Genomic DNA, 19734 nt, shown 5'->3' with positions numbered 1-19734 from the left:
GGCCAGCCCTGGCCAGCCCTGGCATGGCCACCCCCAGGGAGACCCAGCTCCTTGTCTGATTTCCCCAACATGCCCAGCCTGTGTGAGGCCTGGGAGACAGCATCCTTCAGGAAGGCTGAAAGAGGGGTCCAGGGCAAGGACCCCTGGCAGCAGGCTCTTCTCCTCGGAGCCTCCGGTTGTCATGGTTGCCGAGGAGACGGTGCCCTCACAATCAGGCTGCAATGGGCATTGTCTCCGCAGAATGTCCCTTTATTCTCCTACTGCCTCATAAGGCACTGGGGCTCGGCCCATCTCCCTGCCTCTTTTCCCCATTGAGCAGTCGGAAGAGCAGAAAATCCCCGTAAGCCTGTGCACCTGGGGCCCGTGGCCTGCAGGTGAGGTACCACTGTGGTGGATCAGGAGCAGGGAGCCCTCCCTCCCCTCTGCCCTCACTTCCCCACTTCCCTGTCCCTTCCCCACAAAGGCCCAGCCTCCGAGGCGGCCTCCCCATCTGGTCGCCATGCCCCCTCCGTGCTCCTCCATGGCCCAAGGTCCTCTCTCCTCCTGCCCACCTCCCTACCGCCCACCTCCATCTCTCACCTCCACCTGGAGTCAGGAAGAAAGCAACGGGACTCAACAAATTCTCACTAAAGTTTAAATGACTCAAAGGCTCTGGGAATATCCACTTTTTAAAACGAAGCACTGGGGAACCAGCCATATTTTTTCTAGTTCATGTCTATCACGTCTCTCCCCTTATTTAAAACCTTTCTATGTCTCCCTGTAGAATGTTGAGTAAATGCCAGATACCTTAGCTAAGGCCAGAAGTCCATAATTAATTACCCAGAGGCAGACTGAGCTCAATTGTGAATCCACTTGCTGCTGCTGCCGCTTCCTGCTCATTATTGAAGAACAGACACAAATGGCATCTCTTTTAGACCATTCGCTGAATGCCTCAGCCTCCCCAGACACACACCCCCCTGTACTGCCCTCTGCCAGGGCCCTTAGCACATCCTCTGTGTGTGTGTGTATTTGAGCGTCCCTGACCCCACCATAGCTCCTGGCACACAGTAGGTGGTCAGTACCTGTTGGACGAGTAGACAAACCGGCACTGGCCAAGGTTGTGTTCCCACACAGAAGGGTGTCTGGTTGGGGTGTCTCTGCCCCCCCAGCCATGGCCCGCATCATCAACCTGGTGCCCTGGGAGGACGGCTCCACCCACGTGTACGCACCCCCGGCCGTCCTGCTGCCCGTGGCGCGGCGGCGCAACAAGCTGGCCGGCGTGAAGCAGCAGCTCTACCACCCAGCCCTGCCCAGCCTGCGCCGCGTGGACGTGGACTCCGTCAGGGCCTGCCTTTCCGACGAGCACTGCCAGACCACCACCTACTGCCGCAAAGGTCAGGCCACCTGGCCACCACCGGCCCCTCTGGGCCTTCGGGGAAGGCGTGGGTGGTTTGGAGGAGAGAGATCTCGGAGGGAGAAACCATGAGTGGCAGGTGAAAGGGTTAAAGGGAGTCGTCCCCGCTCTGCTCCTCCCTGCCTGGGTATCCTCCAGGTCTGAGCCTCTGTTTCCTTATCAGTAAAATGCGGACGCTAACAGTGCCGGCCTGTCAGGGCTATTTTGAGATTAAAATGAGATAAGGCATGAAGAGCACTTGGAGTAGTGCCTGGCACATAATATGTGCTCAACAATAATGTTGTTATTATTAATGGAGAGGGAACTGTGCAGAGGTCAGCAGTTGCAGGAGGAGGAGGAATAATAATAGCAATAATAACAACTTCTGCCCAATCATCTCTCCCTTTGAAAAAGGAAGAGAAAGACACCTGTCATGAAAGAGAGGTGGACATGGGAGCCTTTGGGGTAAAGGGCCACACGGGGCTAAGGAAGAATGGGTATGGAGATAGGGGTGCCACACAGACACCCACACTCATTCATTCCAGCACATTTATTCATTGCCTGCTTTGTGCCTGACACTGTGCCTGGAACAAAGGCGCTCCAGCTAGCGGGGACAGCACATGCAGAGGCCTGGAGGGGAAAAGCTGCATGAGGTGTTGGTGAACTTGAGGGGTGTGGTTGGATGGGAGGATAAGGAGTGCGGGGGCAGCAGGAGCTGTGGCTGGGGATGAGGACACAGCTCATGGAGGGCTAAGCTCAGGGGTCTGGACTTCCTGGGGAGGTAGATAAGAACCTCTGAAGACTTTAAGAAGGAAAGAGGTCTGAGCATTGGGGCCGTGGGGAGTGGGTGACCCAGAGAGACTAGAAGTGGATGATGGGGGGGAGGGTGAGTGATTAGGACACTGGGAGGGACCACAGTCTTCAGGAAGTAGTGATAGTGTCTGGCCACAGGGGAGGGATTTGGAAGGTATTTAGGAGATAAAGTAACACGATTTGGTACCAGTGTGGGTAGAGGGGCAAGAGTGAGGAGTCCAGGGTGATACCCAGGTTCAGACCCAGGTGACAGGTGGAGTGAGGGTGTCAGAGACTATAGGGAGATCTCCAGAGGTCCCACAGAGACCCCTACAGGGCCACGATGGGAAACACAAATACGGGAAGTGGGTGGGAACGCAGTGGGGGGAAGGGGTGAAAGGTGAGGTGGAGTCCCCACACCCCCCCCCTCCGAAGGGGAGCAGCTATGGGGTCCTGCTGATACTGTGTGGGAAAGGTCAGCACAGTTCTACCAATTTCCTGGCTTCCAGGAGAGGCCAGGGATCTAGATTTTTAGGGAGAGCTCTTGAGTATTGCAAGTATGTTTTTAATAAAAGCAATGGAGTCACAGTTTCAAAATTCAAAATGCTGTAACAATGTACATTTTAAAAATTCTCACTCCTCCCCCTGCCATCCCCACTTACAGGTAACCACTCTGAGCTCCTGCTGAATCCTTCCATTGTTTGCTACTGTAAATACAAACCTATTATTTTCCTCCCCAACTTTTTTTGTTAGGAACATATTCAAACATAGAGGAAGGTTGAAAGACTAATACTATGAACATTCATTACCTTCCACCTGTTTCAATTAATGTTTTGACATATTGTTTTCATTCTCTCTCTCTCTCACAAACATACACACACACACACACACACACACACACACACACACACACACACACACTTTAGCAAGCAGTTCCCAATGATAGAAACAACCTCAATACCATTATCACGTCTAGGAAAGTTAAAAATAATTCCCTAACAGCTAATATTCAGTCCGTATTAAAACGTCCCCAATTATCCCCAAAGATGTCCTTTATAGCTGTCAAAAAAATTTTGGAACCAGGGTTCAATCTAGGATTGTGCCTTGTAATTTGTTGTCATGTCTCTTGTGTCTTAGTCTAAAACAGTCTACCCACTTTCCATTTTTCCCTCATAATATTGACTTTTTAAAGAGTCCAAAACAGTTTTATTGTAGACGAGTCCTACATTGTGAATTTGAGTGATTGTTTCCTTATGGTGCTGTTTACCTTGATAGTCTATTTTCTGTAAACTAGAAGATAGGTGTAGAAGCTTGATTGTAGAAGCTTTCACAGGTGTTGGATGCCATATTTGCCATGATGGCTCAGCAGGAGGCACATAATGTCATTATCCCACTATGCATGATGCTAAGTTTGATGACTTGGTTAGGTGATGACCTGAATGTATATTCTTCTCTGCCTCCAATCGTCTCAATTTTAGGCTTTAAAGCCATATAAAGGCATATACTCTTCTGCACCTTGGAAGGTTTTGAATCAAGAACTTCCTCTACTGATTTTTAATCAAGGCATAGTGAGAATGTATCATAGTTTATTTAACCAGTCATTTAATGACAGACACTTGAGTTATTTCCAATCATTTTCTATTACAAACTATGCTGAAATGGGTAAACTTTCTACCCACATCATTTCCCAGTTGTGCAACTCTAAAGTAGGATAAATTCCCAGAAGTGGGACTATAGGGTCAAAAGGTATGTGTATTTATAATTCTGATAGATAATGCCAATTTCTTTCCATAGGCTCAAATCAATTTATAACCCCTGCTGGCAATATATGGCAATGGCCCTGTTTCTGATAACTGCACTCATTTTTGGATTGTTTCCAATCTGATATGAAAAATTGGTATCAATGTAGTTTGAATATGCATGTATCTTATTATGAATGAAGCTGAGTGTCTTTTCATAGTTTAGGGACCATTTGCATTTCTTGTGTTTGTCTGTGAACTACCTATGCAGACTGTTGACCCATTTTTCTTTTTTTCTCTTTTTCTTCTATTTTGTTTTATTTTATTTTATTTTGTCTTGATTTATAGGAATTCTTTCAATATTACGGAAATTTCACCTCATCTACAAAATAAGTGGAAATATTCTTTTCCCATTTGTCTTTTGACTTTCCTTGTGTTTCCTTATGTTGCCATGCAGAAGTTTATTTCTATGTAGTCCAAGTTATCAATATTTTCTTTAGGCTACCTGATTTTGAATTAGAGTTGGTAAGGCCTCCCCCACCCCAAGGTTATAAAGAAATTTATCCATGTTTTCTTCTAGTACGTCTATGGTTTCATTATTTTACATTGAAATTTTTTATCTATTTGGAGTTTGTTCTGTTGAATGGGGTGTGTTAAGTAAGAATCCACTTGATCTTAGATTTTTTTTAAGTTGTCAAGTATTTCAAAAACCTTTTAAAGCAGTGTGGACCAAACCTCTCCTGTGTGGGCCTGTGACCACTGGTGGACTCCTCCCTTTCTCTTTCTCCTTCAGATGACTTTGACAATGCCTACTTCACACTCCTCGGTGTCCCCAACAAACGCCTGCAGTGCTTGGTGAGTGTCCTTTGCCCCTGGCCCTGGGTTTGCTCTGGGGACCTGAAGGTCCCGCGTGCACCTAGCCCCAAGCACCTCGAGTGCTGGGCTCTACTCCGTGCACTTCCTCAGCTACCAGCTTGGGACCCTAGCCCCTTTGCATCTCCTTCAGGGGCTTCAGAGCCCCCTGGGTCAGATGGTTCAAGTGCCCCCCGCGCCCTGACTCCCTTCATCCTGGCAGGACATCACGGCGACCGGCCAGAGGCTCCGAAATAGGTGCCGCGAGGGAAAGCTGGAGCCCATCGCACCGGGCATCAACAGGGTCGACTGGCCCAACTTCACGCGCGCCATCGAGAACTGGTCCCGCTTCGTGTCCTCTGCCGGCGAATTCAAGCTGCCCTGCCCGAGCAGGAAGGGTCAGTCTACCGGCGGGGAGGATGCCTTACTGTGGGAGAGACAACTGGGCCGCTGGGTCCCTGGAGCCGGGACGCCGAGCGCTGACCGCGGGCGGGAGGCTTCGGGGGTGGGCTCTGACAAAGACAGGTCTAGGAGATAGGAGCAGCTGGGGCACTCAGAGCGGGCTGGACCCAGACAGATTGAGGTTCACGGAGACAGGGCTTGTCCTGGGGAGGGGGCGGGGCCAGGCCCGAGCCAGTGGGAGCCAGTGAGGCGGAGGTTGGAGGGCAGGGTTGGTTCTGGGACTGCCGGAGCTTAGTCCGGAGGGGGACTGGTTCTAGGAGCAGGCGTGGGCGTGGCTTGATCTAGGGGCGGGGCTCAGTTAAGAGTAGGGGCGGGGCTTGCTCTGGGCTGGCGGGGGGCCAGAGATGGGCGCTCTCTCTGCAGTCGAGAGTTTCAGCGGCTACGCGGCGCGGTACTTGAAGCCGCAGGTGACCCAGAACTGGCGGGTAGGTAGGCGCGCTGCTCCGTCCCTGGCGGGGCGGGGGTGGGAGAGAAGCGGCTAACACGGGGGTCGGGGAGGGGGAGAAGAGACCGAGAGTAAGGTCTCCCAGTGCCCAGGGCCAATATCTCCGGCAGAGAGTGCTGTGCGGGGCCTCGGCGGGGGAGTCCGTGTCCCCTCTACTCAGTGGACACCGCCCCCCAATTCCTCTGGCCCGCCCCAGTTCTGTCTTAACCAGAATCCCAGCCTGGATCGCTATGGACAGAAACCCCTGCCTTTCGACTCCCTGTAAGTGACCCCACAGACCCCGGGACCCCATACCTGGCGGAAGGAGAGTGGGGTCTTGGCTGCTTTCACCACCGCATACCTAGTGGCCCTTGAAAATGTGAGACCTAGGAAGAATTGATTGGCTCCGAAACACCACAAGAAAATTGCAACTTTAAAACGACTAAATGTTTAATTCCTACCCAACGGAGCATCCTGTCATCCAGCCCCTAGCAACTCCACCTTTCAGAGTGGAGGAGTTAAGGTGGGGCGAAGGTGCAGTGTAATCTTGGTGGGATGGCGCCTGCTGACGTGTTTGTTCCCAGAGAGGGTCACCCTTCCTCACCTCGGCCTCACCCTCCTCTCTCTTTTGCAGGAATGCTTTCCGACGCTTCGGCTCTATCTACAGGTAGGGCTCCAACTGCAGTGGGGGGGGGGGGGGAATGACCCCGCCCCCGCCCCACATTTGGCCACGCCCCCCAGTCGGGCAGCGCGCGGGCCCTCATGAAGGAGGCGCCAGAGAATTGGTACCCTCCCGGATGATGTCAGGGGGGCGCGAAGGTCTTCCCCCTGGAGAGATCTTCGCCAGGCAAAAGTGCAGCCCACTGGGAGGTGGAGGCAGTAGAGTGCCTTTCCCTCCCGATTTGGCCCAGAGGAGACCAAAAGGCAAAGACGGGGGTTAGGGGGATTGGGGGGGTGGAGTTACCTAGGAGAAGAGCAGGGACTGGAAGAGTAAACAGACATATAAGAAATATAATGGAAAGAGCCAAGAATCTGCGTTCCAGGAAGCAGGTGAAGTGGTAAGGGCTGGGACAAGTGCTCCCAGGAGAAGAATGCAAGATATTCAAGCACCTTCATAATTTGGCCATCTCCCACCTCTCCAGCCCCATTCCCTACACTTTAGCAGTACCAGACTCCTGGGTGCAACCCAAACCAAGCAACCAAGCACTCCATATCTTTGCTTGTGCTGTTTCAGCACCTAGATGATCTTTCTACCTCTGCCTGGAAAACTCCTCCTTACACTTTAAAACCCAGCCCAGATGTCCCATCCTCCTTGAAGTCTTCTCTGACCTTCTGCCTTTCCCCTCCAGCTCAAAACCCCCTCCAGTTGGTCTCCGTATGTGCATCCCTCTCCATCTTAGAGCACACAGGCTATTGCATTATAATTATTGATGAAAGTTTGCCTTCTCTCACCCGCCCTGTGCACACACAAGGGAAAGCTTTAATGCCTGCCAGAGTGGGCTCACTAAATGATTGAAAAGTGAGTAAAGCTCACGGGAGATAAAGATGAGGCAAACTGGAAGTGGGGCTTGAAAGTCAAACAGACCAGCCAAAAATATATTAAAGGAAATAGGGAGCCATTGAAGGCTCTTGAGCCATAGAGAGACAGGACAGAAGCTGTGTTTTCAGAGCCTTGAGGGCAAGAAGGTGGGTTTGGTGGGGAAGGCCTAGAGAAGGACAGCCTGATTTTTCCCCAGGACATCCTAGAGGCCCCCACCTCACCTGTTTCTTTCCACAGTCGTGTTAACTACCTGACACCCTGGCGTTAATCTGTGAAAAGGAGGCCGATCCCCAGGCTGCCGAACCATGCCACCTCAGGTTCCCCAGCAGGACAGAGGGTATATGGCGGCAGCACCCATCTCCCTAAGAGTTTAGCCTGACTGGAAATAAACCTTATGCTCCATAAGGAGGCACCACACCCGTGTGTGTGTGTGTGTGTGTGTGTGTGTGTGTGTGTGTGTGGTGCAGGGGCTGGGGGAGAATCAGGACCTCAGGACCTCAGGATGTCTTACCCTTACTTGCCTCCTGCCAACTCCTGGAGGACTGGTGGCGGTGGGGGGAGTTGGGAAAGATGTCTGGTGACCCCAGGTAGAGAATCAGGGTCTAGGCCCCAGGGCCCAGCCAGGGATGAGGTACGGAGGCAGGCCTGCCTGAGAATTAGGTTTCCTTTGTGCCCCCGTTCCCCTGCTCATAAGCCTACAACCAAGCCCCTTCCACCTCAGACTCTGAACTTGAGCCCTAAAGAGAAAAGAGGGGGCTCAAAAGGGATTTTAGACCCCTCTCTCAGAAGCCCTTGCCATCCCAGTGTGTGCTGGGGGCCTCCCTGGGCCCAGGGTTCCCCTGAAGAAGTGGAATCAGGCCCTGGAGGGTTGGCCTATGGTCTCTATTCCCTGTGAAGCAGCTGAGTGTGGAAGTAAGATGAGGTGCCCAAGCCCACTCAGAGAAGAAAGTTTCCTCTCTCCAAAGCACTGCCAATGAACATACCATGTAAGCAAAAAGTTATCTGCTCTATCCACATAGCTTCAGGACTAGCCCTCACCTGCCTACCAACCTACAGAAAGGAGGCCTGATGTGCTGGGGACAGCCGTGGGGCTCCTGGGCCAGGTCCAGAATAACCCTGCTCAAAGTTTTGGGCTAAAGAAGAGTGTCTCGGCATGGCTGGGTGTTAGAGCAGCCAGCATCAGCACTTAGCTCCAGGACCTTCCAAATACCATCCCACCTGTGGCCAGTCTGCAAGGACAGACCCAGATCAGGGTAAATAGCCGCCAAGCTCAAGAACTGTTTGAACAGGACTTCTGGTGCTAGGATCTGAGGCCTCAGGGATCCATGAACCTTCTGAAATCATGTCCAAAACCATGGGTCCACCCACATGTGCATTTTCCATGGAAAGTCTCCTTGTTTTCATCTGATTCTCAGGAGAGTCAGTGCCCACAAAGGTTAGGAAACCCTGACTTACATCCTCCTCATCCCCTTCCACTAATATTTACCGAGCACCTAGTGGATGCAAGCCTGGTCTCAGGTGGAAGGAGATTAAAACAATAATACCAGCCCCTCACCTCTGGACCCTGTGTTATACTGTTTAGAACACATCATCTCCTCCAGGCCTCATACTCCATAAGTACCCAGGAGAGTGAGCAGAACCAAAGCTACTCTATTTCACAGATGGGAAAACTGAGGCCCAGATCAGGGAAAGGCTCCAGCCAAAACCAGAACCCAGGACTCGAAGTCAGTCCCAGCACTTGTCACAGTACTCACATACAGTTTGTGCTCAATATTCGTAGAATAAGTTATTTCCCAGAATGGGGGTCTTTTGTTCAACCTTGGGTAATAAACAAGGAAATGAGTTGTTTTGTTGTCTGATATGCAGGCAGAGCCTGCCTTACAAATTCGAGGCTGATTTTAATTTCTTTTGGGGGTGGTGTTGGAGATCATCACCCTTATACCGAGGTGAGGGAGGGAGTCTGTCCTCTGTCCTGAAGTATGGAGCTCTGCTGACAACAGGGCAGGAGACAGGAGCATGGGGAGGAGGGGATGGGAAGTGGTAAGTGGATCAGAGCCCTTTCCTCCTTGGGGGCCTGTCAAGGAGGTATCCAGCTTCCTGCCATTTCATGCAGGAAGAAGCACTTTCCTCCAAGCCCAGGGGCAGTCCACCTGGATTGAACCTTGGGAAGCCATTGGCAAAGGCCCCTGAGGTATGAGAGCCACATTCTTCAGCCCTGAGTGTCCCCTCCAACATGACAGCTCAGAGAGAAATAGATTTGCCCGAGGCTCATAGCGGAGATGCTGGAGTCCTGGCCTGTGTGAGACTGGGCGCAGTCAGGGAGCTCCAGAGAGCGCGCTGAGATACCAGAGGGAATCAAGTGCCTGTGTGTCTTCTCGTGGCCCTGTTTCCTTGACACTGAATGACTGGACAAGTCCCTCTGGGAATTTGGCCCAGCAGACATTCAAGGCCTTGCCAGACCCCATGCTGGGTGCTGGGACACAGACCAGAAGACTTGCCTGCCTTAGAGGTACTTCTAGTCCAGTAGGAGAGAGGTAAACCCAGCTGATTCAAACCTGAAAGCAGAAGGTGAGAATGTGAGCACACCTAGACCATGTTCCTCAAGCCTAGGAATTTGATTAGGTCCTTCCTCACCAGTTGTACATGGAATCCTAATTTCGTAGATATAAAAATATGTGCCCAAGAATAAAGGAAATACAGAGTAGATGCACATTAACAAGTCTGATTTAGTATGCACTTGCTATTTTTTACGTGCAAGGCAATGTATCAATATTAAGCACTTTGCAGTGCCCAGGAGGTGGGCAGTTTTAGACCCATTTTACAGATGATGAAATGAACTCAGAAAGGCTAAGTGACTGGCCCATGGTCACACAGCTGGTGGTTGGCAGAGCTGGGAATTGAAGCCAGCCTGCCTGACCCCCTGAGCCTGTGGCCACCATACTCTACTGCCTTCCTGCTATGAGAGAGATGCACGCCAAGAGTCGGGGGGAAACCAGTAGGGACATTCGACCTGAGCTTAGAGAGAGGAGAAGATGTTCCACCAGAAAGTTCTCTTGGAGTTACTGCCAGTGGCAGAATCTGCAGGTTGAAAATCCCAAGAGATGGAGAGAAGCCACCCAGCCTGTGCCACTGTCTCCCCGCCTGGAAGTTCCCTCAGCCTCAGGGGGCTCTTTGCTCCTCATAGAGAGATCACAGTAGAAATCCTCCCTGTGGCCATTGCCTTGGGGACAGCCCAGCCCCCATGGCCTCACCTCCAGGCTTTTCTGGCCTGATCCCAATCCAGTACCCAGGCCCTGGGCCTCCATGTGCTACCCCTACCCCCGACGGCATCACCAGTCTCCTTGCTGTTCCAAACACCCAGGCTCCTGTCTGCCTCCTAACCTTTAGTCAACGCCTTCCTCCCACCTGAAATGCTTTCCCCATCTCTTCCTATCCAAACCTCACCCTTTCTTCCAGGCAGACCTCTCTCAAATCCTCCCTTCTCCCCAATTCTTCCCCAAGACTATGAGGACAGGAACCGTAGCTGTTTCAGGGGGACTAACTCATAGCCTCTGGCCCACAGTAGGATCTTGGGAAATACTGCACTCGCCGGCCCCTCTTATCTCTCTAACAGGATCTGGGACTCAGGAATGGGGCCTGGGGCCTCCCAGAACCAACACACGGATGTGGACTAAATGAAACAACTACTACAAAGTAATAGTTGTGTTTATTACAAAGCAACACGCAAAACACATACCCTCACCCTGGGGCTGGCAACGGGGAGGATCAGGGATGGAGTAAGGGTCCTAGCTCAGGGAGAACAGGGTGAGGGCTGGGGAGGACTCTCACAGGTAATATTTTGTACTAAGTACCAGCAGCTTTGACATTTTTGACCCTACCTTTTGATACATGAAAACCTCAAAACTCTCTCATCTGAAGTTCTACCTTCATGCCCTGCCGCGCCAGCTCAGCGTCTGGCAAACAGCCGGTGCTCAGTGATGCTTATGGATGAACAAAGGCAGGAATGCAGACCCAGAATGGGGATGGACACACACGCATGGTGAGGAGGGAGACCCCACGGGCCCCAGCCCACCTCCGCCCCTCCCCTCAACCTCCTTTTCAGGGCCCTGAAGGAGGACTGGGCATTCCTGCCAGAATCTGCAAAAATCAATAGCGGCCAAGGCTTTTCCTGGAGGCATGACCTTCAAGGAACAAAGAAAGCACCGTCTTGAGGATGGGATGCGGAGCTTATCACAGGCGAGCCTGGCCCAGGCGCAGAGGCCTTGGGCAAATTTCCAAGGCCCGAGCAGTCCACGGTCCTGTCTGGGGCCTGCTCTGGAGGAGGGATGAGGTTGGGGACTGGGAAGTCAGGTGGAGGCTCTCCATGGAGCTGCCTCTGCACAGATGGGAGGACAGAAAACGGAGGCTCCAGTCCCTCAAGGAGCTGAGAGTAGGCCCGAGGGCTGGCTGTCCCCTCCGCCTGCTGGTGAAGAGCTTTCCTGCCCCCATCAGCCCTGGTGCCAGCACCAGTCCCGGCCATTGTTCCCGGCTTCCTGGCCCGCAAAGAGTGGGCTGGAGCCAGAGCCCCAGGCTTCAGTGGCTGCCTCTGGAGGTCTGTGGGTTCAGAGCCCAGGAGGTCCCACCCCGCCGCCTATCCCCCCACCTAGCCAGACCCCACAACGCCAGGCCTCTCTCATCGCTAAGCGTACGGCTTTGGGAAGCCCCTGGACTTCTCAAGGATCAGCACAAAACACATCCTCAGGTCTGCCCTGCCCATCTCATGGAGGTGGTATGAGGCTCAGACCAGCTGGTGGATGGGAAAGGTCTTGTGTAGCAGGGTGGGCGTGGGAGAGCCCTGACGCTCAGGTAGGAGAGCTAGGCTGGCTCCCTTCTGCCTCTGACCTCCCAGTGTTCTGCTTTCCTGAGTGGCCACTACGTGGCAAACACTCCACACAGGTCATTTCACGGGACCCTCACCCTAAGCCCAGAAGAGAGCATTAATGGCTCCATTTCACAGATGAGGAAAATGAGGCCCAGAGAGATCCAAAAACCTTCCCAAAGCTTTGGTGCTGATGAGGCAGGATGGCAGAGGCAGGACTCCAGCCAGGCCTGACTGTGGTGCTCTTAACTACGACAGCACAGCACTGCCACGGTGGTTCACGAGCGCAGGCTCCACCCCTGGAGAGCAGGGTCCTCTCCCACTGCCCCCCTGGGGGGCCAAGCACAGAGCCAGCCACACAGTGGGAGTCTGACAGAGCCGTCAAGATGATGGGCTCCCTAAGAAAGTTGTCTTTGGTGGCCCAGCTTGCCCTGGCAATGACTTCAAGGACCCAGGAGAAGGGACCCCCACCCCACCCAGCAGTGCCTCTTTCCCCAGGAAGGGGAAATTATTAAGTCCAGAGTGTGAATTTATGTCAGCCTCTCGCTCTCGCTCCTCTGGCCCTCATCCACATGTCACCCCTCACCCCAAGGTACCACCCTCTTCCCATCCTGTCAGTGGTTGGGGCAAAGGGGATGACTACCCGGATATTAAAGATGATAGTGCTAGTTTGTACCCCAGCCATAGCACCTGAAATTCCCCCATGAAAATTCCACGCTCTAAGAGATGGAGCCTCACATCAGCTATGGGACACAGGAAGCGGTGGGGTTCCTGGGCAGGTAGGTGGGAGAGGTACCTGTGTGTGTGGCCGGGCACAGTGTGTAGCTGCTTAAGCCAGTTTGTGCTGTTTCTGTCACTTACAATCAAGAGAGACCAGAATGAGACAGGTGGGGAGCAGACTGGAGGCCGAGAGAGGCAGGAAGGGGAATAGGGGCCACGGGTTGATCCGGTTACCTTCCCAGAATCAGAGCGACAGGTCTCTAAGGACCCTTAGAGATCAGAGGTCAAGAACTCTGCTTCAGATGGAATCAAGGCCCCAAGAGGAACAGAGCCTGCCTGGGATCACTTATCAAAGGTCTAAGACCTGAGCCTGAACACGCAGGCCCCCAGGCCAGGGCTCCATTCACGGCCCTGGTTTTAGTCCAGGTGGGAGCCCCACTGCTTTGTGAGGGGAGGCAAGGTGGGGACAAAGGAAGAACACCAGGGCACACGCAGAACGCCACCTGTTCAGGAAGAGCAACCTGAAGCTATAAGGCACCCAACACATGCCAGTGCTTTCCAGGAGTCTCTGCGATGTGGGTGGGTTTTGCCTAAGGTCACTGAACTAGAAAGGAAGCCAGGATTCAAGCCGGGCACAGGGACAAGGGGCCCTGGGCGTCCTCGCTGAGAGGTGGACGCTTGCACACGGCTTCTCAAGGGCAGAGTCCTCCTGTGGCCACACGCAGAGGGAGTAAGAGGACCATGGGGTCCTGGTCACATCCGGGATCCCCCCTGGCCTCTCCACTAAGACTTCTGCAGCCAGTTTTGAGCTCCCTGCGGCGTGGGTAGCTCCTTGTCCTCTTTCTACCCTCACCTCCACCCCTACCTTCAGGGCAGGGGTCCCTCCTGACCACCCTCCACTGGCTCTCAGACCTGGGGGGAGTTGCTTCTACCTTCCTCTCCCCACCTCCACCCTTGCCTTTGAGAAACAGGAGGAGCTTGAGTTGCAGTTGGCCCACTGGGGGACAGGATAGGGGACAGAAGAGGGGTGCAGGAAGGCTGAGGTGGAGGCGGCTGGGTTGGACATGCAGAGGGATCACCGTGCGACAGGGTGAGCAGGAGTGGGGTGAGAGCATGGTGATCCTCGGGGGCGGCGCCTGTAGGCTGCTCCAGGCAGACCCTGATTTTCCACTGGGGCTAAGCAAGCTCTCCTGCTTACCAGGCCCAGTGCCCAGCTTCTGACCATCCATGAGCTGCCGGTCCCTCACAGATCAGCTCCCTTTACAGGGGCTGCAGTTAAACCCCAAGGATGTCAAGAGGTCACAGCCCAAGGATCCCAAGTGTCCTGCAGTTGGTACCGTCAGCATCGTCACAGCTTCCCCACCAGGGCCGCCATATGCGACTCCACTTAACTCTCACAAGAACCAAGCAAGGCAAGGGTTAACCTCCCCATTTTATAGATGAGGTAACTGAGTCCCAAAGAGGTTAAGTGACTTGCCCAAAGTCACACAACCAGAATGTTCAAAACATTCGAACCCAGCCTTATGTCCCAATCCCAAGCCTGCCACCCTGGCCTGCACACCTCACTCCCTCTCCACGACCCAACATTCCCCTCTAAAGAATGACCAGAACAAACTGTGCTTTGGTCTGTGAAGGTCAATGTCTTTACTTCTAAAGCATACATTGGACTCACTATATATTAACATCAAAAGGGCTATCTAAAATGGAATCATTCTTTTTAAAAATCCAAATTCTCACATTTTTATATAAGATCCAAAATGACATGAAATTAAACTATACAATGTTATGAACAGTATAACAACTGCTTTTAGAAAGCAAAGTGAAAGAAAAACATTAGCAGTTGGGACTGTTTTCAGCCTGGGTTCCATGTCTTTTGAGGCATTGTGACTAAAGCCAGCACCGAGGGGAAGGACCAGCCCCTCTCTGCGGGCACAGGAAAGGAACCTAGGCAGAGGAGGGGGATGAGGGCTTTTCAGACTTCTGAAGGTGAGAGTGGGACAAGACGGGTCTCCTTGCTCCTCTGGGATCTTGGGGTGGGCACTGATTAAAGTCTCCTTTTAAGACCCAGGGAAGGGGTCTGGGAGAGGGTGGGGCAGAGCTGGGTTCAAAAGAATCATTTTGATAGTAAAGATCTTCTGGCCTTCCCGAGAAGAGTCCCAGCCATCAAGCAATACCAATCGACTCCATCTACCTACCGGTTTCCTTAACAACCCTCTTCCCCTGCCCACTCCTTATCCTGGACACCCTCAGCTCCATGAGCCCAGTGGGCAGCCAGAGACCTAGGGGGACCCTAGGAGGACCCGAAGGAGAACACTCTGGCCTTGGAAGTAGCTGGATGTTGTCTAGAGCATCTTGGTAGAGCAAGACCCCTGGAGTACAGGCCAGCAGCCAGACTGATGGGGGAGGGTGCCCATGGGCTGGGAGGGCACTGTGGGGTCAGAGGCATTCCCATGGTCCTTTCACCTCCCCTACCCTGGGTACCCAGGCATGGTCTTGGCCCTGAAGCAGGGCTGGGGCGAGCTGATTAGGGCCACGCCCTTGAGGCTTTGGTTCACACAATTCAAAGGGGTGACACTTGTTCCCATCCACTGGGAAGATCACGGGCTTAGCCCTGCTTCCTCCCAGGCACCAGGTGATCTAACAGTCCCCTCTTTCACATCAGTAGTTCTGTCGGGCTGAGAGCGCGTTCCCCACCAGTGCTTGGAACCATGCCACAAAGGTGGGAGGGGCACTTCCAAAACAGTGGGATTAGCCCTGGGTGCAAAGGCTGCCTTTCCTCCTTTCCCTGCGGACAGCACTGTCCCTGGCTGAGTGAGTCACAGGAGAACTTCTCTGCCTCCTCCCTCTGGCTGGGCCAATTGTCCTCCAAGCAGACTGAGCCCACAGGTGTGCAGCACCCCTGTATGTCTCGCCTGCCAGAAACCTGGAAGATGCATCGCCCCCGGCTGAAGCTGACGGAGAGGCCGGCGGCTCACAGTTTGCCCTCCTGGTTCCAGGACTACATCACGGAGCTGGCCTTCTCCCTCAAACAGCAACCTGAAGGGGGATGCCCTACACCCAGCCTACCTCTGGAGTCCAGCCCTTCTCCCAGGCGCTACCGTGACCCTCCTCTTTCCTAACCTATCCGATTTCTAATTAGGCTGAAAGGTCTGGGAAGGTTGGGCTAGCACCACCCCCTCGTTGGGGTGGAGAGAGGCCATTGGACTTCCAGCCTGGTTCCAGGCCCCCAGAGACAAGGGAGGCTGAGGTCTCTCAAGAGAGCGAATCCTGTAATGGGAAAGAGGTCTGTGGGGTCAGGACCAGCCACAGCAATCTGCCGCCCCCGCCCCCCCCAGGCCTGTACCGGGAGTGCCAGGCACCCACACCCTCCACCTGCCCAGTGCCCTTCTGTCCTCACGCCCAGGGCCTCCCTCAGAACACCGAGCCGGTGCAGGGATGGGTGCGAGGAGGCCGGGCCGGGCCTGGTGGGGGCCGCGGCGGGGACTCAGGGCAGGCAGGCGGCTACCTGGTAGGCGCCCTCGGCCGCAGCGGCGGCGGCGCTGTGCTGCGCGCTGTGCTCCTGCAGCAGGGCCACGTCCAGGAAGCGCTCGCCGCACCACACGCACTTGAACTGCTGCTCCCGGGCGTGCACGCCCTGGTGCTTGTTGAGGTGCTCACGCTGCTTGAAGGCCTTGTCGCAGTTGGGGCACTTGTAGGGTTTCTCGCCCGTGTGCACCCTCCGGTGCCGCTGCAGGTCGGAGGCGTACTTGAAGCGCTTCTCGCAGTCCGGGCACTTGAGCGGCTTCTCGCGGGCCGGGTCGCAGCGGTGCTGCACGAACTCGGAGGACGAGAAGAAGCGGCGCTCACACAGGGTGCAGCGCAGAGGCTTCTCGGCGGCCGAGCAGTGGGCCAGCTGGTGCTTCTGCAGAGCCGACGCCCGCTTGTAGGCCTTGTTGCACACCGGGCACTTGAAGGGCCGCTCGGCCGCGCCCGGCAGGCACTTGTGCCGCAGCAGCTCGGCCGACTGGTCGAAGCCCTTCTGGCACACGGGGCACTTGAAGAGGGTCTCGAGGGTGTGCACGTGCTGGTGGTAAAGCAGGTGGCTGGGTTGCCCGAAGCCCTTCTCGCACAGGCCGCACTTGAAGGGCTCCTCGGTCTTGTGCGTGCGCCGGTGCCGCATCAGCGCATACTGCTGCTTGAAGCCCATGGGGCACAGGTCGCACTTGAAGGGCCGTTCGGCGCTGTGCGTGCGCTCGTGCTGCCGCAGGTCCGACGGCCGCTTGAAGGCCTTCTGGCACTCGCCGCAGCGGAAGGGCCGCTCCCCGCTGGGCGTGCACGGGTGCTGCAGCAGCTCGGATGACTCCTTGAAGTGCAGCTCGCACACGTTGCAGCGGAACAGGTGGTGCTCGCCCGAGTGCGCGTACATGTGGCGCACCAGGTGCGAGCGGTGCTTGAAGGTCTTCTCGCAAACCGCGCACTTGTACGGCCGCTCCGAGCTGTGCGTGCGCTTGTGGTGCACCAGGTGGGAAGACTGGCTGAAGCTCTTGTCACACAGCGTGCACTTGTAGGGCTTCTCGCCCGTGTGGATGCGCTCGTGTCGCGAGAGCTCCGACAGGTGCTTGAAGGGCTTCTGGCAGATGGGGCAGCTGTAGGGCTTGTCGGCCTGTTCTGCAGGGGCTACGGCGGGCGGAGGGGGTGCAGGGGGCAGCGAAGGGGCGGCAGTGGCCGCGGGCTCAGCCGCCTCGGCGGGCTTGTATGTCTTCTCGCAGATGGAACATTTCACGAGGCCCCCAGTGCCGCTGTGCGCGCTGTGGTGCTGCGCCAGCGACGTGAGCAGCGAGAAGCCCATCTTGCAGACGCCACAGACAAAAGGCTTCTGTTCGGCCTGCACGCACTGGTGCTCCAGCAGGTCGGTAGCCTGGTGGAAGATCTTGAGACACTGCGTGCACTGGAACGAGCGGTCATGGCCCGCCAGGCACTGGTGCTCATGCGGGCTGGACAGGTGCGCCAGGTCGTGACCGCACACGCCGCACTTGGGGCCCGGCTCGCCTGCTGGCTGCAGGGGCGCGTGCTGCGGGGGCTGCAGGCCCGGGTCAGGCTGCAGAAGGATGCCATAGACGGCACAGCCCAGGGGGTTCTCAGCTGTGCCTGGGGTCAGTGTGTGCTCGGCCAGGGCCGGCGGTGGTTCTGCGTGGTGTTGAGGCTGCGGCGGCTGCGGCTGCTGCGGCTGCGTCTGCGGCGGCTGCTGCCAGCTTTCCGACATGCTTGGGAAGATGAAACAGGGTTTGGAGAGTAATGGCTTCAGTTTCCCTGCTTAAGGTGACCCACACCAGAGAGAGAAGCTGCCCAGGATCAGGTATGGATGAGGACCTCAGACAAGGCACAGAGAGGGGCTAGTCAGGCGGCCCAAGTCATTAACCAAGACAGACTACAAGGCTCTGCCTACAGGACGGGGGTCTTCGAGGCAGGGTGCCAGCAATGGCAGGGAAGCTCTGCCTTCCCTGATGATTGGTTCTGTAGAGAAGAAAGAAATCGTGAGCTTGAGGCAGGGACATGCAGCTGTTCCCGGGGCCTCTCCCTGATCTGCCTGCACTCGCCACATTGACATAAACCACATCAGGGAAGCGAGAGGGGCTCAGGGCTGGGAGATCTGCTCCCTTCACATGCTACCAAAGACGTCTGCTGGCGGCTCAGCTCCTCCAGCAAAGGGGACGGTGGCTGTCTCCATGCCCAACCCACCTTCAGTTCCCCATCCCTGGGCCAGGCATCCCAACCTCCCAGCTTACTGTCAACCCTCTTCAATTAGCTGTCTCACTGGTGACAGTCTGGGGTGATCTGTCCACAATACAAAGAAGTCACAAGTTCTGCTCTTGCTCCAAAGAAAGAAGGAGGTGACCAGATAGGGCCCTGGCATCCAAAACAAGAATTTTAGTAACATAACTTTTTTTTTTGTAAAACACTTCTTACTTGGAAGCCCAGTACATAAGATAGATAAAAGCAGAAAGGCTCTGGTTGAGGCCTCCCTGTAGGCCTGCCAGCTTCTCTCCTGTTGCTGAATCTCAACCCAGGACACAACTGCTCATAAGAACAGACTGGGGGTCTAAGAGGCCAGGCCTCCCAGACCTGAGGGCCCCACAGCAAACGGCCTCAGTCAGTCAATATCTAAAACAACTGCATGAAACTGAGGACCATCTCAGAAACCTTCTCCCATCAGGGGCTGGCCCATACCCCTCTCAACTACCCCCCAGGCCCTCCCCCCTGACCATGTGCCTGTTCTCTCTTCACATAAGTGGGATGGCTTTGCAGGGACCTGAGCCAGTGCATGATGTGGGTTAGATGACGGGTCCACAGACCCATGCAGCCTAGATATCCACATAGCAGAAGTTCCCTAGTCTAGTCATCTCCCAGAGCACCAAAACAAGTCCTAAATCCTCTTCATCTGACAGTGTCAAGGCCTGTAGGAAAATGTAAGCAATTTCGAGTTTGCCTCTGCAATGTGGGAAGTAGCATGCTAACCACAGAGTGTTCGTCCCTATCACCTTTCCGGAGAGAACCCTGTTCCCTTGCTCCAAGTCTGTAACATTTTGGATAATCAATGGAAGGTAAAGACCACCCAGCTCAGGCAAATCTCTAACTCACCACTTTGTGGCAGCATAAGGTAATGACAGCGAGAGGGAACAACTTTTAGAATCAGATGCAACCCACTTTCAGGTTCCCAGCTCTTCTGCCTCTAACATTGAAAAGTTTCTAAGTTTTCTCCCGATGAAAAGAGAAGGAAGGGATGCCTTTACAGGCCAGCCTGTCCTCTAACTGTTCTGCCAAAGAAACATAAGAGTCAGGCTAAAAGCTGTCAACCTCAGCATCTTTCTGGGAAGGGAAGAAGTAAAGAAGCCGCTGCTCTGGGTGGAGGCAGCAGGTTGCATGAGTGAGCAGGTACTGAAGCCTCCCCAGGAAAGAGGGAAGCAGAACTACTCTGAGCGAGGTCTAGGTCAGGCT

At 54.5% G+C, this 19734-nt stretch overlaps 2 protein-coding genes across 2 annotated transcripts; one reads left to right on the top strand and one right to left on the bottom strand.

Annotated features, from left to right (window-relative positions):
* Positions 1–124: 124 nt before the first annotated feature.
* Positions 125–16054, top strand: SPMIP8 (sperm microtubule inner protein 8). The gene is given in 6 exon segments (XM_082369119.1): positions 125–1373; positions 4697–4758; positions 4979–5153; positions 5581–5642; positions 5770–5823; positions 5826–16054. Coding segments are annotated over 6 exon segments (678 nt in total). The 5' UTR covers positions 125–1150; the 3' UTR covers positions 5928–16054.
* A 58-nt stretch (positions 16055–16112) lies between these two features.
* ZNF319 (zinc finger protein 319) lies at positions 16113–18952 on the bottom strand. Its single transcript, XM_082368951.1, has 2 exons — positions 18525–18952; positions 16113–18252 (listed from the first exon to the last, which is right to left on the bottom strand). Exon 2 carries the CDS (start codon positions 17999–18001, stop codon positions 16244–16246), a length of 1758 nt encoding a protein of 585 aa, XP_082225077.1. The 5' UTR covers positions 18002–18252; positions 18525–18952; the 3' UTR covers positions 16113–16243.
* Between the last annotated feature and the right edge of the window lie 782 nt (positions 18953–19734).

The sequence above is a fragment of the Balaenoptera borealis genome (assembly GCF_965194805.1).
Source record: "Balaenoptera borealis genome assembly, chromosome: 19".
Lineage (NCBI taxonomy): Eukaryota > Metazoa > Chordata > Mammalia > Artiodactyla > Balaenopteridae > Balaenoptera > Balaenoptera borealis.
Note: the sequence above shows the minus strand (reverse complement) of the source record. Positions and strands in the feature narration are given on the sequence as shown.

Bases quoted from the DNA above. Each gene is read 5' to 3' on its own strand.
- ZNF319 (XM_082368951.1), bottom strand. From the start codon at position 18,001: ATGTCGGAAAGCTGGCAGCAGCCGCCGCAGACGCAGCCGCAGCAGCCG.